Source organism: Monoraphidium neglectum (genome assembly GCF_000611645.1).
Source record: "Monoraphidium neglectum strain SAG 48.87 unplaced genomic scaffold scaffold00309, whole genome shotgun sequence".
In the NCBI taxonomy this organism is placed as follows: domain Eukaryota; kingdom Viridiplantae; phylum Chlorophyta; class Chlorophyceae; order Sphaeropleales; family Selenastraceae; genus Monoraphidium; species Monoraphidium neglectum.
In genome coordinates this window covers 1-25,287 of record NW_014013319.1, presented here as the reverse complement: position 1 = coordinate 25,287, position 25,287 = coordinate 1, and the positions used below count along the sequence as shown (strand labels likewise).

The 25,287-nt window shown below is 65.4% G+C and overlaps 5 protein-coding genes across 5 annotated transcripts; 3 read left to right on the top strand and 2 right to left on the bottom strand.

Moving 5' to 3' along the window:
- Positions 1-43: 43 nt before the first annotated feature.
- Positions 44-2,189, bottom strand: MNEG_2660 (hypothetical protein; the record flags this gene model as incomplete). Its single annotated transcript, XM_014048865.1, has 6 exons — positions 44-97; positions 299-379; positions 590-702; positions 913-1,006; positions 1,513-1,704; positions 2,091-2,189. The coding sequence occupies 6 exons, from the start codon at positions 2,187-2,189 to the stop codon at positions 44-46; spliced, it is 633 nt and encodes a 210-aa protein (XP_013904319.1).
- Positions 2,190-3,836: 1,647 nt separating this feature from the next.
- MNEG_2659 (Mannan endo-1,4-beta-mannosidase 5) lies at positions 3,837-8,092 on the bottom strand (the record flags this gene model as incomplete). The annotated part of the gene is made up of 10 exons (XM_014048864.1): positions 3,837-4,225; positions 4,431-4,614; positions 4,788-4,872; positions 5,095-5,267; positions 5,538-5,690; positions 5,994-6,179; positions 6,629-6,760; positions 6,954-7,060; positions 7,261-7,537; positions 7,790-8,092. 10 exons carry the CDS (start codon positions 8,090-8,092, stop codon positions 3,837-3,839), a joined length of 1,989 nt encoding a protein of 662 aa, XP_013904318.1.
- A 4,051-nt stretch (positions 8,093-12,143) lies between these two features.
- Positions 12,144-13,819, top strand: MNEG_2658 (hypothetical protein; the record flags this gene model as incomplete). Its single annotated transcript, XM_014048863.1, has 3 exons — positions 12,144-12,254; positions 12,513-12,990; positions 13,302-13,819. The coding sequence occupies 3 exons, from the start codon at positions 12,144-12,146 to the stop codon at positions 13,817-13,819; spliced, it is 1,107 nt and encodes a 368-aa protein (XP_013904317.1).
- Positions 13,820-16,023: 2,204 nt separating this feature from the next.
- On the top strand, positions 16,024-17,643 carry MNEG_2657 (hypothetical protein; the record flags this gene model as incomplete). The annotated part of the gene is made up of 4 exons (XM_014048862.1): positions 16,024-16,152; positions 16,373-16,453; positions 16,698-16,837; positions 17,256-17,643. The coding sequence occupies 4 exons, from the start codon at positions 16,024-16,026 to the stop codon at positions 17,641-17,643; spliced, it is 738 nt and encodes a 245-aa protein (XP_013904316.1).
- Positions 17,644-19,578: 1,935 nt separating this feature from the next.
- MNEG_2656 (hypothetical protein) lies at positions 19,579-25,133 on the top strand (the record flags this gene model as incomplete). Its single annotated transcript, XM_014048861.1, has 14 exons — positions 19,579-19,893; positions 20,193-20,369; positions 20,680-20,772; positions 21,181-21,288; positions 21,564-21,637; positions 21,858-21,962; positions 22,151-22,247; positions 22,557-22,615; positions 22,969-23,077; positions 23,432-23,641; positions 24,153-24,218; positions 24,517-24,642; positions 24,897-24,995; positions 25,116-25,133. The coding sequence occupies 14 exons, from the start codon at positions 19,579-19,581 to the stop codon at positions 25,131-25,133; spliced, it is 1,656 nt and encodes a 551-aa protein (XP_013904315.1).
- Between the last annotated feature and the right edge of the window lie 154 nt (positions 25,134-25,287).

The following is a 25,287-nucleotide window of genomic DNA, read 5'->3' as shown; positions in this document are numbered from 1 at the left end:
GATGACCTGCGCGGCGGTTGGGGCGGTTGGGCGGTTAGGGCGGTTAGGCGGCCGGGCGGTCTTGCGGCCGGTTGCTCGGCAGTTGGCGCTTCCTAAACTGCAGACGGGGGCGCGTCTAGTCGTCGCGCTTTGCTGCGTGCGAGCAGCGGGCCGCCACCTTTGCTGCCAGCTGCATGGCTGGCGTGGCCGCCGCTTGCTTCCCCTCCTGCGCAACTGCCTGCACCAGTCTCGGCAGGCCCAGCGAGGCTGCAAAAGTAGTGTGCCAACTGGGCGGCGGGCCCAAAAGCAGAGGGCGCACCTGCAGGCCGTACTTGCGCGCCGTCTCCAGCACAAAGTCCAGCGCCTTGAGACCGCGCTCGTCGTACACGCCAGGCGCCGTCTGCGGTGCGACACAGACGTCCGGCCCTCAGCTCTGGAGCCCTGCGCACTCCACATGCGCGCTCTGCATGCCTGCGCGCGCCCGCACAGCGCTGACTGTGCATGCACGCCCCTGCGCGTCGCGGCCGCCGCGGCGCGTGCGCCATCCACTGCCTCGGCGTCCCCGCGGGCCTCGACCCCCGCGGCGGGCCCGCGCGCCCCTGGGCCGCACCTGGAAGGGGTAGAGGCTGGTGGTGGTGTGGGCCCACATGCGGATCGTGTTGATGCCGCTGGCGGCCGCGTCCCGCAGGGTCTGGTCCACGATGTCCGCGCCAGAAAGGTTGTCTGCAGGAGGGCGCAGGGCAGAGACGGGAAAGGAACACCAGAGGGAGAGGGCGAGTGAGAGCGTGTCCGGCGCGCGGCGCCGCCGCGCAGGCCGGCGCTGCGCCGCGCCATCCGCCTCAGCCTCCGCGGACGTGGGCGCGGACGTGGACACGGGCGGTCTGGTGGCCCCGGGGCGGCGCGCCGCTGCCCCTGCTGCGCCCCGCAGCGCACCAACAGTCTCCGCGCGCTTCGACACCATGGATGCCTCCACCAGCTCGTACGCGTTGAAGCCCGCAGTGTAGTAGGGGCGGCAGAAGCGCTCAAACTGACAGGGTCGGGGCGCGCGAGAGGGGTCAGGCGGTGCGGCGCGAGCGGTTAGGGCCCAGAGCGGTCTTTGCTGTTGACGGGTGTCTACACCCGGACACCCACGAACAGCTGCCATGTTGCTGCATGGTTTCAGCAGCCATCATGCGTGCAGCTGTCTGCGCCAGGGCGGCATCGGCTGCTTTCATCGCCAGCTGCTGCTGCTGCTGCTTCTGCTGCTGTTGCTTGTGGTGGTGCTGCTGCGGTGCTGATCCTGCCAGTCACTGCCAGCCGTTGCCAGCTGATAGAGAGGGCAAGCTGCCAGTGATCGCAATTGCTATCCGCACGGTGGGCCCCGTCCACCTGCCTGGCAACGTGCTGCTAGAAACCTGCACTCAGCCAACGCATGCAGCAACAAGTGCTGACGCTGGGGACAGGGCTGGCACCTCCCTGCACCAACTCCCTGCGGGTCCCTCCAGCTGCACATGAGCTCCACATACCCGCTGCGCCGCGCGAAAAGAAACGCACCGTCTGGTCTGTGATCTTCAAAAACGCCTCCTTGACCTCTTCCTTCGACACCTCCTCGTTCGGCGTCACGACAACGTTCGGCGGCGCCTCGATTGCGTCTGCGAGCGTCGACCACTGGCGGCCGCTGCGGCCGGTGACCTTCATCACGACAAGAGGCACCACCACGGGGATGGCCACCAGCGTGGCAATGGCCTGGACAATTAGAAAGGTGGGGCCAGGGTATGGGTAATGAGCCCTTCGGTGATGCTGCGCGCCGTGCGGCGCCGCGTTGCTTTCAAGTAGGCACAGGTGCGGCGATGCGCGCGCCACTTGCGGTGGCCGCGGGTGACGCCCTGGAGGGCGTGATGCTCAGCCAGCACAGGCTTCTCCAGCAAAACGGTAACGTAATGAAACATGCGATGGCGCCACCGGCACCGCGCGCCAGGGCTCCAGCGGCAGGCAGACGCTGCGGAGTGGGCGGCCAACTCCCGGCAACGCCGTGGGCGCGCATCCCCGTGCCCGACGGCGCCGCCCGCAGGTCCGTTGGCGGCCAAAACGCATTGGGAATAAAAACGTCGATCGGATATGGGTGCGCTCACCAGCGCCGCGAGAGCCTTGGGGATGATGGGGCTCGGCGGGGCCCTCGTCTTGGCTGGTTTCACCGGCCCTCCCGTGGAGGGCGTCTCAACGTCCGCCATATTTTTGCTGCTGCCAATCCACTGCGGCTGTCACAGCCCGGCCTCGAGGGAAAGCAGCGCACTCCCTGTGCACCTGCTGCAGCAGCCCTGTTGCAGCAATCCCTGCCTGCGCTGATACTGCAGGGCTGAGAAGCACTCCTCTATATAGAACTAAGAGTATGGCGCACAACGATTGGGCCGACACGCCCCAATGAAGCGGTGCTCTTGGCAAACGACTGGCAAGCCGCTGTAGCTTCTTAGGCCAGGCCGTGTATAAACACAGCACCACCGTAAACTCACCAGCGTCAAAACGTGGTTGCAAATATTAAAGCGGAAGCCGTTTGCCCACGCGCAGGGCAGCAGTTGGGTGCTATCGTATCGCTGGAGCATGCGGCGGAAGGTGAGGTCAGCCGCGTTCCCAAAGAGGTTGGCATGTAGAGAAGACAGCCTTAACGGCGCATTGTAGCCGCCTACAGGCACTTCTGCGACGCGGATGGCAGCCGGCATGGGGGGTGCCCGCCCCTCCCTTGGTGTGCAGTTGGAGCACCCTGCCAAAGTGCCAAGGGCTGCAAAATAGTAGATGCTTTTTTCATACAAGCCACAACGTGGTTCCCGGGGTCCCAGGTCGACCGAGACCGCATGCGCTACCTGCATGGCTGGTCAACACCTAAGTTTGACCTGCTCGTTGCCTGCATGCACAGCCATGATGTGTGCGTAAAACCTCAGGACTTGGTCGCCAGCAAGCTTTTACACCAGGCGTGCGCCTCGCATTATGGCCAGAGGAACCGCCGGCAATTCATTAATGTGGTAAGCGCGGATTCAGAGGAAGCCCTGTTTCGGTTGAGCGCCCGCGCCGGCGCGCACGATGGCGACGCGCAGAACGTTGGCCTCGTTGCACGCCTCTCTTGTGGTGCGCTGAGAGGTGCTCGACGCTCGAGCTCCATACAGAGATACACGCCAGCACACAGGTGCCGGCGTGATGCACCACAGCAAGCCGCATGCCCGCGGCAGATTGCGAAGCATCAAAGGCACGCTGATCGCCCGCACGCGCATGGAGCCAATATGTGCACATGGATGGCGCCCGCCGTGGCGCCCATATTTAAGTATGCAGGCGGCCGCAGCAGGTGCGCACCGTGGGAGCACGCATCCACGCACGTGAGGGGCGATGCACTGCAGCCCTCTGATCGCCCTCCACGTTGGCCTAGGGGCCAGGGCCATCTCAGCACTGCAACGCGCTGTATCAACGAGCATTGTTGGATGAGCACCGCTTTGCCTGGCACCCATGTCGGGCGGAAGGCAGCCCCAACAACCGTGCTGTCCGTGCCGACAGTGCTCAAAAAACCGGCTCACAAACAGTGCCACAGTTCCAAATGAAACAACACCAAACAGGCATCACCGCGTGCCGTCCACAACACGGAGAAGGGCACGCTGTGGCAGAGTGCCATGGTCGTCCCTTGGGCTGCACAAACGGCGCCCAGGCTGACTTGACTCACTGCTCACACAGACCTGCTCCCGTCATGCGCTGGGCTGGGCGATGGGTGTTTAGACGGGTGGCACAGGCAGACTGCCCTCACGCCCAGCCGCGCTGCGCCCAAGAGCGCCGGCGTCGGCAGCGCGCCGCTCGCGGCAACGCCATACATGCCACAGCGAGCGCGCGCCGGGTCGCGATCAGCTGCTGCTGCAGCCCTGGGCAAATGCGCCAGTCTGGGGCGCGCAGCACGCCTTCTGGGTCGGGAAGACCTGCTTGGCGCCGACGTTGAGGGCCTTGGCGCGGTCAAGAGAAGCAGCCGGGAAGCCAAAGTCAGCAGCCTTGGCCGTGGGGTCGGCGTCCGGGCCGAAAAGCACGGTCCACGCCATCGCCGCCTGCGGGTCGTTGGTGCAAGTGTAGCCGGCCGCGCCGAACCACGCGCCGAGCGCGCCGGGCGCGTTGGCGGCGGGGCCGGGGGCGGCGATGCAGGACGGGCGTGGGGGGACCGAATCCTTGAGCTTGAACATCTTTGCAGAGTGGTCGCGGATGACCTTCATGGTGCTGTCGCTGGGCATGACGCCATACGGGCCTGCGGGCCGTTGTTGGTCGAGGGAGGGGGCCGGGGGTGCGTCAGGTGGAATGATTGCTCGGAGTGAAAGCGCCGAAGCGGCTTCAGGCGCCGACGCGCGTGTGCTCCCAGAAGGCGCTGTGACAAAGCCGACCAAAGAGCCCCGTGCCGAGAAGCAGCCTCGGAGCCGGGCCGGCGCGCGACTTTCAGGGGCGGCGCCACCCACCCTTGCCGCCGCCCTGGAAGTTGCCGGGGAACGCCCACTTCCAGTACATCGAGCCCAGCAGCGGCTCGCTGTTCTCCACGGCCGTCTCGATGGCCGAGTAGGTGGCGCGGTACACCGGGTCGCGCAGCGTCGTCGCGTCAGACGCGCTGTCGGGGTTGTCCAGGCGCTTGCCGAACTCCTCAAACTGCCCGATTGGGGTGAGTGAGGGAAGGGGGGTTCTCGTGACTGCCGCAGCGCTGTGACGGGAATTGAGTGTGATACGCAGTTCACGATTTACATTGTGGCGGGCAGGCGGGGCAGAGAGCGATCCAACTGAGGGGGCGGGAGCGGGGTAGGGGGGCCGCGATGTGCGCTCACCAGGAGGGGCTTGCCGATGGACTTGGCTGCGTCGAGGTGGCTCTTCAGCCACTGCTGCAGGAAGCCGCCCTGGCTCTCCTGAGAGCTGTGGGGTGAAGTGGGGTGGCGCAGGCGACGCATGCGATACCAAGAGTCAATCGCAAAGGGAGGGCGGTCAAATGGGGCACACATACATATCAGCATCATCACAGCCATGCCAAGACACGCAAATTCTGCAAAAAAGGAAGCAGCGGGCGGAGGACTGGAGGCGGAGGGCTGGAGGCGGAAGGCTGCATGTTTTGCGGCGGGGGTGCGGCCAGCGACCCACATCATCCAGTTGTCGGGCCAGGCGTGCGCCACCGCGAAGTCCATGTCAGCGGTGTTGGCCAGGAAGTCCTGCCCCGTCTGGGTGGACCAGGCGCCCGGGTTCTTGCCGAGCCACGAGGGGTCAGAGTCCCCGAAGAAGCCCTCTGAGCCGGAGGACACCAGGTGGTTGGGGTCCTGCAGGGCGAATGTGAGGCCATGGGTTGGAGGCACGGGTCGTGGTGCTCGTGCGCATGCAGGCTGAAGTAGTGCTTGGTGCGTGCGCCTCGAACAAAAGCGCTCGTCTGGACCGTGGGCTGGAGGTTTGGCTCCGGCTCGGGAGCACGCTGGGAGTGGAGCGCTCCTCCGCCTCACACCGTGTGCAGATAGCTGACCCTTTTGGCTGGTGGCGCGCAGTGCCCTGGGCCAAGGGTATTGGGACCCGCCGCTCCATGCGCGCGCTCCCACCTCAGCTTTGAGGAACTTGGCCATCTTGGAGAACCAGGCATTGAGCTTCGCGGGGCAGTCCGGCGTCACCCACACCTCGCAGCGCGGCTCGTTGACGAGGTTCCAGGCCAGGATGGTGGGGTCGCTCTTGTACACACGGCCGTTGACGGAGTTCTGCGGTGGTGGGAGGGCGGCGCGGGTTTCAAAGTGCCAAAAGGACATTGCAGATATGCCGGGACGCCTGGGTGGGCCCCAGCCGCGGGTGACGACAGCGGCACGTCGTGCATGCAAACATGTGTGCATCGGCAGCGGTGGGGGTGCAGCCGGCAGCCAACCAAATGCTGGGGGCGGCGGGCAACTCCAAGGCCCCAGGCGGGGATTGTGGTGCCTGCAACCGCAGCGCAGCTCCAGGCTCAACAGCCGCACGCCTGGGACGCCTGCCGCTGTCATGCCCCAGAAACGGCCCCAACGCCCCACCTTGCGGTTCACGATGAACTTCATGTGGTTCTGGAACATGTCTTGGCACTTGGGCTCCGAGAAGAACAGGGAGTGGCGACCCGCCTCGTAGCGCTTCTGGTCGGGGCCCCACTTGCTGTCGTCGGTGTCGCCCCCGGCGTCGGTCGGCCGCCCCATCGTGCGGCCGGGCCCGCACCAGTCCACAAACTGCGCCGCGGCGGTTGGGCGTGTGCAGACATACGACGTGTCAAGCCACGCGTCGCACGATGCCGCTTAGCTGCACTCCTGAGATGACTCACAACCAATGCAGTGCCCACGGCGCGCCTAGGCTCCAGCTGTAGACTGGGCGCAGCTGCTGGGCTTGACTCTCTGCCACACCCACAGTAACCCCAGCGAGCCCTTGCCAAGCCTTTAGGCCCCACAGTGTGCGTACACACACACAAACACACACACATGTACATTCACACACGCACAGATTCACCAACATATCACACACACACACAGACACAGACACACACACACACACACACACGTGCCCACACGTTCACTCCAACGCAGACTCGCACATACGTAAGTGCACACACACAAACACACATGCACACACACGTTCAGACACACACACACACACACACGCACACGCACACGTTCACACACACCTGTGCGATGCCGTTGTAGTACTTCCAGTTGTCCACAAAGGACAGGACCAGCTGTATGCCGTGCCGCGAGGCGCTGTCCAGAACATAATCCAGGGCTGCCAGACCCTTGGGGTCATACTCACCAGGTGATGTCTGGGAAAGTGAAGTTCAAAGGCGATTCCAAGAGTAGGTGAAGCAGTGTGAGGAGAGGACTCGGCAGCCAGGGAAGGGTGCGCATGGCCAGGGCAGGGGCGGCATGTTGGAACGCAAGAGGGTGTGTCCTTGAATCCATCGAGCGAACGAAAGGCTACCCCGTGCTGCTGCCTGGGCTGGGTCAAGCACACACCTGGAACGGCAGCATCTGGTTGATGGAGTGGGCCCAGGTGCGGGCGGCGGTCATGCCCATGATCTGAGCCTGCTTGAAAGCCTCGTCCACCGCATCCTTGTTGCCCTCTGCGGTCCCATGGGATGAGCGTCACCGCCGCGCATGGCTTGAGCGGCCGGCCCGACGCACACGAGAGCGAGCCGTACAACATTGCCAGGGTCCAGCTAGGGCCCGTCCTCTCGCAACTCTGAGGCGGCCCACTCCCCCGCTTTACCCATCCTGCCTTCCAAGACATCACCACCCACGCGTGCAAGCAAAAGGAACGCACGGGCTGCGAGGATGAAGAGCTCAAACGCGTTGAAGCCGGTGGGGTAGTAGGGCCGGCAGTCCTTGTCGAACTGGGCGCCTTCCACGCGCACAAACGGCGACACCTCCTCGGAGCCAAACACAGGCAGCTGCCCAGCGCCGACCCTCCGCTTGCGCTGGCCCTTGGGCACCTTGATGGTGGCGTTGGTCTCCGCCAGGGAGCCAAAGTTGGGGATCTTCATGCCCGGCGGCAGCTTGTAGTCACTCATCCCCCCGGTGACGCCCGAGTCAGGGTTGCCCTGGGGGTGGCAGACGGGTTTGCCGCGGCGGCGTGGGCGGCGCGAGAGCGGCACGCGCGGCGCTTCGCGGCTCGGCGCGGCGCGGTCCTTGGCCCTGCGGCGCGGCTGTTGCTATTTTACGTGCGCATGGACCACCTCCGACCGCCGGCTCGTTGGTGCTGCTGGGCGTCTGGCGGTGTGGCTTGGTCTGCGGGCCCCCAACAAGGATGTGGCATCCCTGAACCTGGCGTAATCTTGACATCCCAGGCTCACCAAGGGGTCAAGGTACACAGCCTTGTTGCCGGAGCCGCCGTAACCACCCCAGTCAGGCAGGCGCGTCGACTTCTTCGCGTTGTTCTTCTGCGTCACCACTACCGCCGGCACCACAACCGCAGGAATCAGTAGCAGCGCAGCGAGAGAGCCGCCGGCAATCCACTTGTTCCGCGGCTTCGACAGCCACTCTTTGGCGCGCGCGCCAGCGCTTGCCGGTGCTGCTGCAGGAGCCCCGGGTGGCTTGACAGCCCCTGTGGGGCTTTCCGCTATGTTGACAACCATGTCATCGCCACCCTTCGACATTGCAATGCTGCTGCTGAAGTCTTCCTCGCGGCTGGGGGATGGACTTGGGGGCCGCGGGTGCAATGCGGCGATGCGAGGTGCCTGCGGGCCCAGACGCTCCGTGCCACTGCAATCCAATGGAAAGGTCAAAGTTCAAACGTATGCACGGGGGCGAGCGAATGTATGTGAGTTGGATGCGTGCCGAACGGTGCTAACTGTCCCTCCTGCCAGCAGACGTCCCGCAAGGACCTTGTTTGACTTGTAAGACGTAAATTGAAGGATTTTTTGCGCGTTTGTGTGCGCGTCACCCGTCATACCACGGCTCCACCGCACGGTGTTTTTATGGGCCTCCGTTCGCCCTGTCCGGCAGTGTCGGAGCGGAGGAGACTGTGTGGCGTGTTCGGCGCGGCCTTGACGCGGTGGTACCCTACAATCTTGCTGAAGAGCCAGCCTCAGGCTACAGGCCTGATGATGGTGCGATACAGCGGGCCGCCTTGCTGGCAGGGAGCCTTCGCTCACAGACGCATCGCAATGCAGACTGTGAGCAGGTGTCTAGTGATGCAGGTCAAATCTTGTGGATTAGAATGGATAAGCTACACAAACGCATGGGCACGCCGTGAAGGCAGCGGGCACGCAGCGGTCAACATAATGTTTGCAAGCAATGGAGACGATGGGCTGGCTTTGCCCTCACACAGGTACGAGCTTCAGCTCAGCAATATGTCTCACATGTTCTAGCAGATGTAGCGCACAGCGAAATGTATTGCAAGGGAGGCTGCAGACTTGGATTGGCATAGAGTGCTGCCTTGATCGCAACTCCGCTGCCCAGCCTGTTGACCGACGATTTCTCGGAGCGCCTCCCGTGTTTGCCCTTCCTTTCTTCAGATGTAACTTTCCTGAGGTTCAGGCCCTCGACTTTATCCAGCTGCGGAGCTGACCTGCCTGTCTTGAGCCATGTTTGAGTTGCTGCCAGCGGCGTCACCAGCTCACTCGGACCGCCTGAGTCGCATCCCGCAAGCCACCAGCTGACCTTGAAGATGCTATATGAACTGTAAAGATCCCAATAGGCTGATTTACGGGCTCAGGATGCCAAGATAGGTTGTCGCAAATCAAAGCGGATCCTTCTGGAACGCGAGGGCCGCACTGCAGGACGTTTCTATGGAGCGAACGCATTGGTCCTGAGGCACCAACAATGGACTGCACGGCGGTCACGCAGCTCGCGCACACGAGCAGCGGAAATGCGGACCCCGCCGCAGCTGCGCTCCTGCAGCTGCTGCAGGCCGCCCGCGCGCGCGGGGCAAACCTGCCAGAACTGTTGAAGGTGGGCGGGGCGGCGCGTTGGCCTGCTGCTGCAGAGCGGTGAAGAGGTGCTGCAGCAGGCACCGCGCGCCATGCACACGCGGCTGGCCGTGCCTGCCTTCGCCCCAAACACAGTGCGGCCCACTTCCTCACGAATGCGTTCGCTCCCATGCCCGAGCCATTCTGGGTGTCCCACCGTCTGCCTCACCGCCCTTACCGCTCAACGCCAGGCCCTGAGCGGCGCCGCGGAAGCTGGCGCCGCATCGGCCGAGCTGCAGCCCCTGTTGACCGTGGTCCGCCGCATGCAGGCAGCGCTCCTGCAGCAGTCGCGTCCGCAGCACTGCGTCCCAGGTGCGCCGCCGCGGCGGACCGGCGGGCGGCTGGGCTCCTCTCGCAAGGAGGGCCCTGCCTGCGGGTGGCAGCAAAATTCGGGGTGGTTATCGTTGCTGCTGGCTGTCTCTGTCACAGTCCTGCGCTTTGCGAGTTTGGGAGCACTATCAGTGTGTCATCTGTAGTGCTGCAGGTGAGTGTGGGCCCAAATCATCCCTTTTGTGACTGAACATCATCCATCACAATCGGGACACTTGATACAGACGCAGACGGCGTGCGGCACGCAGAGGCGGCGGCCCTCGCGCTCGCAGCCCTCGCGGGGCAAGGGGGCTCGCGCCCGTCGCGGCGGCAGCAGCGGCTCGCCGCGCCGCTGCTACGCGTGCTGTCGCCGTCGAGCGCGCACCTGGAAGTGCTCAGGCGGCTGGGGAGGGGCGGCTTCGGGTCGGTGTGCGCGGCGCGCTCGCGGCTGGACGGCAGGTGCGCTGGTGTATGGGGGACCTGGGGGTGGTTTTTGGGCAGCAGCGCTCACACAGCTGCAGACCGGTGGCTTATCGTGACGAAAAGGCTTGCGGCTTTTGAGGGGCCGCGCGGGTGGTTCACCCCACCCGGATGATGTTGGACAGCAGCAGCATTCCAAGCCAGCACTAGGGTATAGCCTGGCGGCTCAGCAACAGGCCACGCCTGCCAGCGCCGCAGGGTGTTTGCGCTCAAGCGCGTCGCGTTCAAGTCAGACGTGCCCCCCTGGGCGCCGCCAGAGGTGCTGGAGGCGGCAGAGTCTACGGTGCTGCGAGAGGTCGGTCATAGGGGCCGAGGTGGTTGGTCAAACCTGGTCAAACTATGCTGATTGGAGTAGTGGCCCACTGAAAATTGTTGCAGTCATCTGCAAGCAGCGACAGCACTCCTGTTCAACATTGCAGATTATGAATATGGACGGGATGGATAGGGCAGGCATGTTTCGGGCGTTGTGAATGTGCATATGCCTGGGCATACAACAGCCGCTGAACGCCGATCCAAAACAATCCCACAGGTTCGCACCCTGGCTGCGCTCGGCGACGGCTGCCCCCACGTCGTGCAGTACTACAGCGCCTGGCTCGAGGCCGACTGGGCGGGCCTGGGGCGCCGGCTGTGGCGGCGTCGCCGGCGCGAGGAGGCCCTCGCGCGAGACGGCGCAGACGAGCCCCAGCGCGGGCGCCGGCGGCGGCACCCGCACGGGGAGTCGGCTGCGCCGCTGGGGGCTGCAGCTGCAGCGGCCACACGCGGCGGCGCGGGGGCGGCGGCGCCGCCGTCCGGGGTCCCCGGCCTTGTCAGGGCTGGCAGCACAAGCGACGACACGGGTGTGTCAAGCAGCGACTTTGACAGGCGGCTGTCGTTGTCAGGCGGCGGCGCGGCGCCGACGTGCGTGATCACGGAAGTAGCGTCGGGCAGCAGCGAGGATCCGTCGACGTCGGGCGGCCGCCGGAATGGCCACAAGCGATGTGGGTGGCGGCGGCTTCCGCTTGGAAGGCTGGGCTCTGCGCCGCTTGGGCGGCCGAGTGGTTCGGCGGCGCCCCAAAGCGTGGTCATTGAGGAGCTCTCAACCACCAGCGCCGAGGCGGACGCGGCCCTGGGCGGCGACGACGGCGGCAGCAGCGACGGCAGGGGCAGCAGCAGCAGCGGGAGCGACACCAGTGGTGGGCACGGCAGCGACAGCGGCAGCGACGGCAGCAGCAGCGGCAGCAGCCGCAGCAGTAGCGGCAACACCAGCGGCAGCAGCAGCAGCAGCGGCGGCCGAGAAGGTGGCACCACAGGGAGCGACAGCGGTGCGACACCCGCCAGAGGCAGGTTGAGGGGCAACCGAGCTTGGTTGGACGGGCGAGGCGAAGGAGACAGCGTGAGTCGCTCCAGCCATAACTCGGCCTTCACCTTTGGAGACCAAAGCGGCCGCAGCGCCGGCTGGGACGACAAGGGCAGCGGGCGCACCAGGAGCGGGGGCAGCACCGGCCGCGCCTGGAGCAGCGGCGGCAGCAGTGACGGCGGCAGTTACAGGGACAGATCTTCTACCGGCAGAAGGGGGTCGGACAGAAGTCCATACAGCAGTGATAGCGGCGGGGATTCAGATGCCACAAGCAGCAGCGGCGGCAGTGGCAGGGGCAGCAGCATCCGGCCCGGCCGCGACTGCAGCAGCGGCGCCCCCCAGGATGGAACAGGAGGCACCTGGAGCAGTGGCGGTCGCCGCATAGGCAGCCATGCGTGGGCCTTGGTGCCTCACGCCAACGCAGCAGCCGCCTCAGCCCTGGGGTCACCCCTGCGCCCGCGCGGCGCAGGCAGCGGCGGCGCCAAGCATCTGGCGCCGCAGGGCCCGTCCGGCGCCGCGGCCGCGGGCGCCGCTGGCGCACCCTTGGACGCCTGGCCGCTGGCGTCGGCGGCGGGCCCCGGCTCGCGCTGGCCGTACGTCCTGAATGTCGCGATGGAGCTGGTGAGCGGCCCCACACTGCAGGAGTGGATGGCGGCGCGCTCGGCGGCGGGCGCGGCGGCCGCGGCGCCCGGCGCCGTCGAGCTGGAGATCTTCCGGCAGCTGGTGAGATCTGCCTTCCAGTAAGCCGGCCTTCCGTTTCCGACAGCGGGGCCGAGCCCGCGTTGAGCGGCCTAGCAAGCGCGTCCCATGGGTGCTTGGCTCCCCCTGCTGCGTGTGGCTGCTTGCAAGCCGGCCACACTGTGCGCATGGCTGCAGTGCACGTGGACAAGCTTTACTCTGTGGTCTGTCATGTTGTCCCCCCTGCCTGGCCCGACCACATCCGCCCCTAATTACGACGAACCGGCACCCACCACCCGACAGATTACCGGCCTGGCCTTCATCCACGCGCGGGGCATCATCCACCGCGACCTCAAACCCGCCAACATACTGCTGGGCGCCGGCCCCGGCCCGGCCGCTGCCGCCACCCACGCCGCAGCCGGCCCGAGCCGGCTTGGCGCGCTCGCGGGGGTCTGCGTGAAAATCGCAGACTTTGGGCTGGCCACCGCCGACTGGATGCGGTCGTGGGGGCAAGCGGCAGGCCTTGCCGGCAGCAGCAGCGGCAGCTTCAGCGACTGGGGCTCCGGCCCCACCGACAGCGCCGGCAGCGCCTGCTGCCAGCACACGAGCGGCGTGGGCACTGCGTCCTACGCGGCCCCGGAGCAGCTGGGCGGCGGCAGCGGCGGCGGCGGCGGTGTCGAGGGCGGGGCGGGTGGCGGCGGCGGTGGGGGTTACTCGTCGGCGGTTGACCTGTGGAGTGCGGGGCTGGTTCTGATGGAGCTGTTCTGCAGATTCACCACAGGTGTGCATTTTTGCATGTGCGTGTATGGATGTGTGCGTGTATGCCGCCGTGCGCATGTTGTGTGTGTGTGTGTGTGTGAAGTGTGCGTGTGCGTGTGCGTGTGCGTACATGCGCAAGTCCCTCATGCATTATGCCAGAGGAAATTGTATGCTCCCGCTGTGTCCTCACTTCTTGGCTTCCATCGGAAGCTGGAACCGTCCAAGCAATTGCAGTGGGTGCTTGCTGAATGTGGCGACGCCAGGCTGACACCGCCTCTCCAGCTTCCGCTGCTGCTGTTTCCATACGCAGCAACTGCGTTCCCCTCCCCACAGGCATGGAGCGTGCGGCCGCCTTTGCAGACGCCCGTCAGGGCCGCGGCCCGCCGGCGGCGCTGGAGCGGCAGCACCCGCAGGTGGCCTCCGTCGTGCGGCTGCTGCTGCACGCCGACCGCGCCCGCCGTCCGACGGCGCGGCAGCTGCTGGCCCACCCGCTGCTGTCGGCCAGCGGCCGGGACCCTTGGCTTGAAGGGGGCGGCCGCCCCGCGGCTGCGGGCTGCGCGGGAGCCGCCGGCGACACCCGCAGCTCGCAACGAGGGGAGGACGCAGCAGCGGGCGGCCTGCAGGCAAGCGCGCCGGCGGGCGCCGGCGCGGGCCCTGGCGCGGGGCGAGCCATGTACCGAGGCGCGTGGCTGGGCGCGGGCGAGCTGGTGACGCTGCTGCTAGAAAGGGACGCTGAGGTGGCGCGCCTCAAGGCAGCGCTGGCAGGGCGTGAGCGGGGCCCAGCCGCCATGGACGGGACGCGGGGAACCCCCACGGGCGCCTGCGATGGCGGCGGCAGAGGTGTAACATGAGCCGCATGTTGGCCATCGGCTGTGGGCTGCTGCGTTGGAAACTTGGTGCAGGGCAGGATGAGGCCAGACTGTCATAGGGTGCATGGCAGCGGCGTGCCAACCAACGATGTGAGCCCGTGAGCATCAGGTTCAAATGAATATGACCGCAGCATAGTTGGGTCCTACAGTACGCCGCTGGCACAGCCAACAAGGATGCTGCTGAGACTAGCAGCAGCTGCAACCCGGGGTCACAAGCACGCAGGGGGCCGGGTCGTCATTGTCATTCTTAGGAACACGGGCATAAATACTCGCAATATGTTTGTCATCTGTACATAAATGTTATGAGATAATACATGCGCGAGTGCACCTGCCGGCAACGCCGCAACCAAGGGGGTCGCTGCGCTGCAGACAGGACGATGGGGCCACCACTGTCACCTGCACTGTGCCGGCTGGCAACAATGTCGACTGCGAAGACATGTAGCGGGTAGGGGCGTCGTATGGGGTGCACCGCTTCAATAATCCGCCGGAAAGACAATTACCATTGGAGCGCTGACGGCTCGTGATGCGCTCACAAGCGTCCAGGTACCGCAGAGCCTTTGACACCGCGCCGACTTGCGATGGACAGTAACTGCGCTGCAAAGTTTGCGTCCTGGCCGCGGTCCATGCCATACTTGGACCCTTGATCAATGCGGATTTCATGTAACGTGTGTTGGTCTTGTACGTTAGCGCATGCCCGCGACCGCGTGCGTGAGGGTGTGCATCTGCGTGCATGCCTGGGTGTGCGTGCGTGAGTGTGGGGGGTAGTCCCCCTCGCCATTGCAACCATCACCGTCAATTCGAGTAAGGCGGTTCATCCCATCACCTGTGATGTATATTTGCGGTTTGCAAGTGACACGCCATGTGATTCTGGCAGAGGAAAAGAAAACTACTACTGTAAAGCAGTGCAGCCTGTGTGTATTTTCTTGGTTCTCATGGTCACCTCAACGGGGGCAAGCGAGACTGCCTTGCCGCTGCTGTGAAGGGCTCGTTTCCGCCGAGTGGGGCCCTATTGTTCGCTTTCAGCTCTTACGCTCTACCGACGCGCCGCTGTTCCACTCGTCGCCCATCACCACGCGTGCAATCCCTCATTGCACTTGAGCTCAACTTTTCCCACAGCGTTGATACACGTACAACACCCGCACCAGGGTAGCCTTGCGATAAACATTACACAACAGCTCAAGGCTGTGGTTTGTGTCTGTTCAAGTCAATCAGCCAGCTGCAGTGCCCATACCAAGGTGCGTGCGTGCACGGACAGGTGGCGAATGAGCGGCATGCGGGCAGGCTTCTTGCAGGGCATGCAGGAGTGAGGCGCGTGGGTGGGCGCTACAGGGCGAGCTTCCAGCTGGCCGCCACCTCTGTGTTGGTATGCCAGCAACTGCGAGCGAGCAGGACGCGAGGCTGGCGCAAAACACCAGTGTGTGTGCAGTGCAGTGCGCTCACTGGCATTTTGAGCCAATGACAGCAAAATGCAAGCTCAGCTGTATGTGCAGTACAAATTGCATGTGAAGTACAAACGTGTCGACATGCTTACAGAAGGGATCAGGTGGCAGCCTGACTGCTTCGTCAGAAAAGGCGCAAGTCTCTGGACATTGGTCACCCAAAGGTTGGCCAGTGAGTCATGGCGAGATCAACCCTCAAGGCACACGTACAACGCCGGCGTAACCGGGAACATATTTCGCCCTCCTTTCTCATACGATCAGTACTTTCATTACACCTGGTCCACGAGCACCCTGTGCTGTCGGGCCGACGGACCCCTCCGCGATGGGCCGGGTAGCCGAGTAGCCAGACTGGGGAGGGACAGCGCATACGATTTATGCTGGTGGCGCTTGTGTTGGTCCTGGCAGGCACGGCGGCCGCACAGGCAAGTTCGCCAGTTGCTGTTGCGTTGTCGCGCCCGCTGCACTGACTGCGACACTTGCAGAGGCTGCCGCCTCCTGTTTGCGGGTATGCATGACTCGGCAGTCCGGCAACGTCGCGGTACCTGGCATCACTGCGCTGCAGGCTATGCCCACCGAGCAGCGGGAGCCGCCTGCCCGCCAGGCGGCCCCCGCCCCCACCACGCCCAACGCAGAAGTGCCCCTTTCCCCCCGTACCCCCGCCAGGCCGCCGGCCCGCCTGGCATGGGGAATGCATCCGCGCCGGACCTGGCACCTGTCAATCAGAAGCTGCTCAACAGCGAGGGGCTCATGTTGGCTTCGCAGTTTCTGATGCTGACGGAGGCGGCCGGCAAGACCGACGGCAACTCGACGTTTTTGAAACCGCTCATGAGCCCGGCCTACCAGATTGTCCGCGCAGATGGGAGCAGAGAGACGCCGGTGCGAGGGCAGACTGCGTTCTGGCCGGCTGCGTGCTCGCGCGTTACGCCTTGCACTCGGCAGCGCCGCGCAGCGCGCGCGCCTGCGCTGCCGTGCGCTCGGTCTGTCCCGTTTGCCCACGCCACGTGGGGCCGCGCTCCCTTCGCTGTGCGGCACAAAACCGCGCCGAGGTCTCGCTGTCACGCGCCACCTGCTCCCCAACGTGTCGGGTACATCGCAGAGCACCTACACCGCACCCAACCTCAGCAGCTACGAGGTCTTTGGCGCCATAGCCACGGAACCCGACCCTGACGTGCTTGTGGTGCGCACGGCGGCCGCTCGCGGCCACAAGCGGCGGCGGCGGCGGCAGCGGCGGCGACCGCAGCCCCTCGCGTGCGAAGCGATTCCCCCGTGCAGGGCAGCCGCACCTGCCTGCGGCGGCGCAGTGCGCGGCGAGCGTCCCTTGTCGCCGCCCAAACGTGCGCCGGCCCGGGCCAACCTTATGTCCAGTTGCCTTACATCCACCCGTCTGCATGCCGGATACGCGTCATCCACGCGCGCTGCAGGTTCGATATTACGTCGCTTCGAACGAGACGCTGCATGGCAAGCAGCTTAACACGAGCCGGCGGCCACGGCTGACGGTTTTTGCGCGGGGCGCGGTGGAGGGCGACGAGGGTGGGGCGAATGCGAGCTGGAAGCTTGTCAGGTGAGAGCGAGGGGCCCTCGGTGTTCACGAGGTTGTTGTGGTGCTGCATGTGTAGAGAAAGATTGTGTTGGGGCACTTGTGAGTGTGTGTGTGTGTGTGCGTGTGAAACAGAGTGTGTGTGTGTGTGTGTGTGTGTGTGTGCGCGCGCGTGCGCGTGCGTGTGATGCACACACGCGGCCAACTGCATGAACGCGCGTATGCGTTTGGCGCCCGCGGCATCCCTTACAGCCTGTCGCCTTGCTGTGCCCCTCAAAAGGCAATAGGCAGCCCGAAGGCAACTGAATGAACCAGCTCGCCCTTCAGCCTCGGCTCATGTGCGCGCCCCTCTGCACACAGCTCTGCCGTCCAGCTGGCGCCCCAAACGCCCTCGCCCCCACCTCTTGCGCCGCCCACGCTCACGCGCGCCCCAACCGTGCAGCCACGCCGGCTTCAACGAGCCGATGGTGCTCGAGTGCGACCGCGGCGACGACGACCCCAGCACGCCGCCGCAGGGCCCCGCGGCGGCCCTTGGCGTGCGGGTCATCCGGGAGTGGATGGCGGCGGTGCGGGACGGCAGGCAGCTGGACACGATCAACAACGAGATCCAGGTCCAATTCGCAAACGGCAGCGGCTTCGCGAGGCGGAAAGAGATCGCCCCGATAAAGCCGATGCCGATCGACGGGTACACGCGGCTGATCGCGACGCGCAGCGGCCGGCTGCTGGTGCTGTCGTACTACGCGACCAGCCGGGTCGCCACGCGCGGCCGGCCGCACCTAACGGTGTTCCTGGAGGACGGCGGGCCGCTGGCGGGAAACTGGTCCATGTGAGCGCCCGCGCCTGCGCCTGTGTCTTTGCGCGCGCCCTGCCCCGCCCCCCTGCGCGAAACGGGGTGGAACGGGGCAGAGGGGTCGGAAGGGGGGAAGGCGGCGATGGAACGCCGCGCCCGCGGCGCAGTCGCCCGGTCGTTCGCGGCTTTTTGGTGCGGGCTGGGGGCGCCCCTGCCGGCCTGGCGCTCCAGGCCGGCGTCGCTGGTTGTGTTCTGTCGTGGTGTGCCCGCTCCCACTGGGCCCCTGCTGAAACCCTGAGCCTTTCCCTTCCGCCCCTCGCGCGCAGGATCGCCCAGTGCAACTTCAACAACCCAAAGTTGGCCCCGACAGACCCCGCATGCACCGGCGCGGGCAACGCGGCGGGCGCCCCGTGGGGCGCGGCCCGGGCCCCTTGGGTGCTCGTTGCGGCAGCGGCGCTGGCAATATGGCTCGCAGCCGCGCCGGCGGCGTGAGCGCGGGGCCGCGCGACCGCGGGTTCCCAGGCCCGCTCTTGTGCGGACGCTCCGCCCTCGCATGCGGGCGAGCCTCTTCTTTGCACCGCGGCGCGGCCGATCTGAACGCGCTTGGTGCAGTTGCGTCCTGCAAGCGGCGACGGCACCAGCAACGCTCATCTTGTGTGCCCGCGCCTGCCATTTCATTACCTCCAAAACAAGGCGCTCGCTGTATGTCAACGTATGCGTCATAGCATTTGATTCGACATGAAATGGCCGCATATACATGCCATGGGGACGTGGCCGCTTTGCTGGCAAGCATGCGTGCCGCGACGGCTGAGGTGGAGGAGAACACCTCAGACAGCCCAAGATTTGTTCGCACCACGAGATGGTGCTTTTTCTTTTTGGGGGCTTCTTACTGTGCCGGTCAAGAGTCATGTACACTGTCTTGTTTTAGCAAGCACTTGCACACAAGCCACATACCAACACGTGTTTCCCGTCATCAGACCCTCGGTTGTTGTGAGGCGGGTGCACGCTCGCGTCGCTGTGCAGGAGTGCAATGCACCTTGCAACGAAACCAGTAATACCCAACTGCTGTGCGTGTGTCCGCGAGCCACAGGCAGCATCCTTAAAGGAATGCTGGCTGGCATTGCCAGCTGGCAGGTCCAGCCATGCAACAGCTTGCGCAGGGCCAGGGCAGCGACATCCGCATAGTGCAACTATCGCTTCCCTCAGCCTGGACAGCCCTTCAGCTATTTCGCCGGGGTCCAGAGTGGGCATGCCCCTCGTATTGCCGTTGTGCAGGAGCACCAAACACCGGCACACGGGCGGTGGGCGGCCGCTGCCAGCGCTCTGACTGCGTGGTGCGACTTGATTTCATGCACATGAGAGCAGTCCCTGGCAAGAGACTTGGCATGTGATGTGCGTCGCTCTCGCTTTCGCGCCCCACCCCTTTTTAACCCCACGTCAATCCAGGCGCGGTCCACAGCATCGTTTGCGGCGCCGACACACGTTGTTGCATGTGAGTTCAGAATACAAGCATAATTCTAAACTGATAGTTCATGCGATGCGGGGATGTAGGGGAGTTTGGCGGCGATCACCCAGCTGCAGTGGGCAAAATTTGAATCGCCCCACTGGATCAGTGTGACTTCCACGCTTTGGTGCATCGGCGCATCCAACACACCGCGTTAAGACTGATAGATGCCGTGAAGTTCTCATTGTTATTAGCCGCAGCTTTTTGTGCCTCACAGCGCGGCTGTGACACGGGATTCATTGGGCGGGCGAAGTGCCACTGTGATCTGCTCGTCAACTTTCCTTTTTGAATGTGCTCTTCTCTCCGGTATTATAATCTCATACATTGTATCATTTTTTTTCTACACTTGTATCAGCCGCCCAAACAACTCGACGCTGGTGCACGAGCAGTATCACCATGATCGCCTGAAGCGCGCACTTATTCCAGCACCTGCTCAAGGGAAGTGGCAGCACCTCAGCAATTTGAAAAGTCATGGACGCTCAACCGAAGCGAGTGGCGCGCGACACCAGTGCAGCTGCCCCACCCCCATCGAAGCGGCCGCGCGCCGGCAAGCATGCCGCTGGCCCATCCTCGCAAGCGCGGCCCGCCGCCCAGCCGCCGCGGGGCACGACGCCCGCTCCGCGCGCGCCGGCGGCGGCGACGCCGTTTGACCTGCGCGAGTGGGTGGGGGAGGGGGCAGGGGATGACACTGTGACTTGGCTGCAGCGCCACCTCGATGCGGCGCGCAAGCCAGAGGCGTACCCAGGCGGCCGGGAGTACTCATTCCTAGGCGATCCCATGAGCAGGGTGAGGCGGCGCGGACCGGCTTGATGGGCGCGTGTCGGTGGCAGTGGTACGGTCGCCGGCGCTTGCCTCGGACTTCAGAGCAGCAGTCCCTAGGACGGCCAGAACCAGCACCGGATGCCGGTTGTGCGCGCCGGTTCGCGCCGCTCCCTCAGGCGGCGGTGGATCTTCCATAGCAACGCAGCGCCGCCACACGCAGATGCGCCAGCCCGGCCGCAGCAGGCCCGCCGTCACGGCATTCCGCCGTCACGCCACGTCGGGCGGAGCCCCCCAAACCCCTCCCCGCCTGTTATCGTCCGCAGGAGGAGGTCGCGGCGCACTATGGCCCCTGCAGCAAGCACTGGCCGCGTCGCAACGGCTTCCTGGTGCCCGTCCCAGACAGCTGCGGGACCCCTGCGCTGGAGTCCCTGCTGGAAGCCGAGCAGGCGGCGAAGCGCAGGGCCCGTAGCTGCGCCGACGAGCCGGACGTCGCGCAGCACGTGGGTGGCGTTTCCACGCGGCGCGCGGCGGGCGAAGGAAGCGCGCCGATCCGCGCTGCTGGCCCACCTGTCCTGCGATCAATCGCGCCTCGTGGCCCCTCGAATGGCCCACCCCTGGGCCCGCGCCTGCCGGCGAGCCGATGCACGGGTGCATCCCTATGCAACAGCAAGCAGTCAGAACCATAAATCAATTGCAGCGCATGCACACACACACACATACACACACACATGCCCTCCCTTTCTCTTTCTCTCTCTCACACACACATGCACACGTGCGCATACACACACATACACACACTCGTGCGTGCAGTATGACGACGAGGAGCAGTATGCGCTGTTCCATTTCAGCGGCGTGCGCATGGTGGACCGGCAGCCCGAGGACGGGGACCCGGAAGAGTTTGAGGTTAGTGGCTGCGGTGGACGCGCGGCTGGTCCCCAGCGTCTGCACGCGCCTGTGTTTGTGCGTGAGTGTTCGCATGTCTGGTGGATGTGACCCGGATGTGCGGGTGGTGGGCGGGAGTGCTGTACAGGTGAGTCGCGCGTTGTGCTTGTGAGCTCGTTTATGGATTTTCTTGGGGGGGGGGGGCGTTCATGCGAGCGTGGTCTGGTGCAAGCTGGCTAAGGGCCGGGCCCGGGCTGCTGCGCGGCAGGGCCGTTCGCCTGCAAAGCGAGCGCCACCCAACAACCGCACCTCATGCCGGCTCGCACCCGGGACGGCCGCGGCCCCAGCCCGGCCCCCGACCCGCGGCCGCCCCGCCCGGGCCAAACCGCGTTCCCTGTGCCCCGCGCCCCGCTGCATCCCCCCCTCCAGGTGCGCCTGGGCGACTGCGTGACGGTGCTGGCCGGCGACTTTGCTGACGAGGACGGCGGCGACGTGCATCACCTGCTGCGCATCACAGAGATATTCTACACCGCAGGGGTGCGCGCGCCGCACGTGCAGATTATCGCTTGGCAGCCAGGCACGCGCGCGGCCTGGCTGCTGGGGCTCACGCCAGCACGCAGGGGGTGCGGCGTTGACAGGCTCGTTGCAGCGTGGGACGACAAGTAGCGCGGGCCGCGACAGGGGCGCCCCAGGCCTCCCGTCTCCCCCGCCGCACGCCAGCTCCTTTGTGCCGGCGCGCCCCAGCCGCTGCTGCCCCGGCCCGCGCCCATCACGCTCTGCTCAAATTGTCTGATTTCTCTTTCATGCTGCAGGGGCAGCGGCTGTTCCGCGTCAACTGGTTCTACAAGGACATTGACACCGCCATGGCCGTCAAGGTCAAGGACAGGTGCTTGATAGGCGCCGCCAGACCACGACGATGCACCAGATCACGATAGTGAACTAGATCACAAACGCCTGTCCGTTGGTCTTCCTGGGGAGGGGGCCTCACCAGACGGCGGCGTGGCAGCCAGCCCGCGGCTGCAAACGCGCGCCTGCCCTCGGCACTCCGTCGCCATGCCTTCTTCCCTCCCCCTCCCCCACCAATGCCCTCCGCCCCTGTCGCGCAGGCGCCGCATGCCGCTCGTCTTCAGCGAGCCGCGCCGCGTGTGGCTGGCCACGGTGGAGGACAACGAGACCTACAACAAGTGCTACTGCCTGTCGCAGATTGCAATGTGAGCCCCTACCAGGTCCCACGATCGATCCCTGGCAACGCAACGGTTTTTTCCAATGCTAGGCCACCCCCTGCAAAGCACCACGCCGGCGAGGATTCGCTGCTTCTGGGCTTGGCCCGCGCCTTTGGCCCCGCTTTCATCGGGCCCCGCCCACCTCTCCTCCCAAACTGCTGTGACCTCCTCCGCAGCAAACAGCGCGTTTTCAAGGTGCGGCCTGGCGCTGCGCAGCTACCCGCTGGGTTTGACCAGGACCATGATTGGTACTACAGCCAGATTCACACCCAGGTGAGGGCTGGGGCTGAGGCAAAGGCCGGGCTTTGATTGCAGCGCGAGGCCACCGTTGAGGCTGGTCTTCGAGCGCTGACATGGGGAGGGACTGCGGCAGATGCGGATTGGCAGGGTGAGGGTTCATGCTGGGGGCCCAAAAACGCCCTGGAATGGGCGGTGATCAGGAGTCGCGGCGGGGGGGTGCGGTGGGGCCAAAGCGGGGGTGTCGCGCCAGCACGTCCGTGGACCTGCCAACTGGGACGCTGCGCCGCCGCCGCTCTTTGCGCCACTGACGCACGCGTGTTGCCCTCCCTCCCGCACCCCCAGCGCTGCATCACCAACGAGGACTGCTACCTGGACCTGTCACCCTGGAGCGAGGATTACATGTGAGCACACAGCGCGCACAGCGCGAGCAGAGCGCACAATGCGCTCGCGACGCAGGCAGGGCCGCTCCCGCCCCTGCGCCAGCGCCTCGACGCGCGCCTTGATGGCAGGCCAAAGAATCCCCCCTCTGACACAGCGATCTGGCTCCTGCGGCTCCACTTGGCAAACTTGTGAATGCATTGAAGAAAGTGGTGCGCGCTTGTGCACGCGACCAACGCGCGTGATCCAATCAAAGCAGCAAAGCCGTGCGTGCTCGCTCACAGCAAACTTCCACCTGCAGCCGTCGCCCGACCCCCACTATCGCACACACCACGACCACCGCAAATGCCTTGGCGTGCGCCCCCAATGCTGCCAGGCGGCTGCTCGCTGACGAGGGGCTGGAAGGTATCAGGAAGCTGCGGCAGGGCCCCAGCGCGACCACGCTCACGCGCGGCAGGCAGCCGATCACGGGCGCCGAGGAGCGGGTGGGTCGCGGGGGCGCGGGCCGCTTTGTGCGCTAGCCGTTCAGAGGGCCTGCGTGCTTGGCGGCGGAGTGCCGCACCGCGAAATGCCCAGCCAGCCTTTTGATCGCCTGCCCTGGGCTGGGCCCTCCAGTGCGTCCTCCCACGCGAAAGCTGCGCCGCCCAGACCATGCTCGCTGCCCCTGCCTCGCGCGGCGCCCCTCGATCCGAGCGCACCCTCCCTCCAGCCACAACCAGCTCCCAGCGTCGGCCGAAACACGGATCATCCCGACACACCACCTTCGGGGATGTTGCTCCCAATCAATGTTTTACCATTGATTGCAGTTTACTCAATCGACAATTTCCCCCCCTCCACAGGAGCTGCTCGTCCTGGACATATTCGCCGGCGCCGGCGGCCTCTCCTTCCTGGAGCAGCGCCGCGGCGCGCCCGCCACGCGCGCCGCGCTGGAGCGCCGCGGCGTGCCGGCGTCTGCGTCGGCGGCGCTGGGCATCCGCTCGCGCTGGGCGGTGGACCTCAACGCGAGCGCTATCGCGACGTACCGCGCAAACCACGGCGACAGCGTCGACGTGAGGGCGGCCGGGCTGCGCTGCGGTTACGCGCGGGGTGTTGTGTTGTGTAGAGTGGTGTTGTGTGGTGTGGGGTGGGGTGTGGTGCGGTGTGGTGTGGTGTGGTGTGGTGTGGTGTGGTGTCTGTTAAACGGGGCCCTTACTACACACGTTCGCCCTCTACCGTCTGTGTGTATGCGTTTGCGCGTACTCGTGCATGCGGGCGCACGCACGCGCGCGTGTGTGTGCGTGTGTGTGTGTGTGTAGGTGCGTGTGCGCACGCGCACATGTGTTTGTGTATGTGCGCATGTGTCAGTGTGTGGGGGTGTGTGGCATGCTCGATTGTGGTTTATGTCTGCTCACTTGCCAAGGTTTCTTCCCCAAATAACTTACCAGCACGGCACCTGCAGCCAGCAGGCGGCATCCAGGGCCCTCTGGCGCAACCCCCAGACCCTCCCCCACAGGCTGCATGCCTGGGCCGCACCCCAGACCCCTCAGCCCGCCGGTCCCCCGCCCGCTGCGTCTGTCGCAGGCGTTCTGCATGGGGCTGGAGGAGTTTGTGATGCTCTGCAAGCACTTCAGGGACCTCGCAGTCAAGGTGGGGCGCGGGGCCAGCCGCTTGTGGCCTCACCTCGGGTGTTTCAACCCTGTCTGTACTTTGTCTTGTTGGAACAGCAACAGAATAGGAACTCAGGAGGGTGTGGGGTTGGGGCGTAGGCCTGTTTGGTCTGATCTTAGTAAGACTTATCACACCCCTAATGATCTACTCTGAGGGCTTCAATGGCAAGAGTGTTAAGCTGAGCACGTTGTTTAAGGACCTCGCATTACTCAATTTTTGAGGCGGGAATTGCTGACCGAGGCGTCGATCCGGCCCCGCCCTCACACAACCACCGCAGGTGCTGCCAAAGGCCGCGGCCGGCGGCGACGCGGCGGCGCTCAAGGCGGCGATCCGGCGCTCTGAGGCCGAGGTGGCTGCGGGCGCTGACGAGGACGACGCGGTCGACCGCCGCATGAATCCCCGGGTGCGGGGGCCGTGTGTGGGGGGCCGTTAAACGGGCAAACAATGAGGACTCCTTGGACTTGCCGCCCTCCTGACACGACGCCTCGATCTCCCTCCTCCCACCCGGCCCCTGCCCCGCCCCTGACTGCGGTTCCAATGCAATCAGCCCGCCCCTCCTGCGACCCCGTCTGTCGCTCCGCCCACCCTTGACCATCTTCCTTTTGGGCCCTTTTTTCACCTCTGCCCCCCAACCTGCCCCCCTGCAACCCCACCCAGGTGTGTGAGGTGCTGGCGGTGCGCCTGAGCGAGGACGCGGAGCGCATCAAGCAGGGGACCAACAAGGGGCAGCTGGCCAAGGCACTGGAGAAGGAACAGGTGGGGCCAGCCGCGGGGCGCCAGCATGCACGCACGCGTCTTCGGGTCTGTTTCATAGGGTCCAAAGCTTGCAAATCAGGGTTGAAGGCAGCGTGCATGTTCACATCTTTTGTGGTGAAGGCGTGCGTGTGTCTGTGAGCACGCGGAGGCTCGTGCCTGCACCCGTGTGCGGCGCGCTATGAGCGCCTCCGCCGCGCACCCGCGCGGTTCCCCCCAGCACCGCGGGACCGGGGCGCCGCCGGCGCCGCGCGGCCGGCCGAGCCCGGCAGGCGCGGCGCGCCCGGGCCGCGCC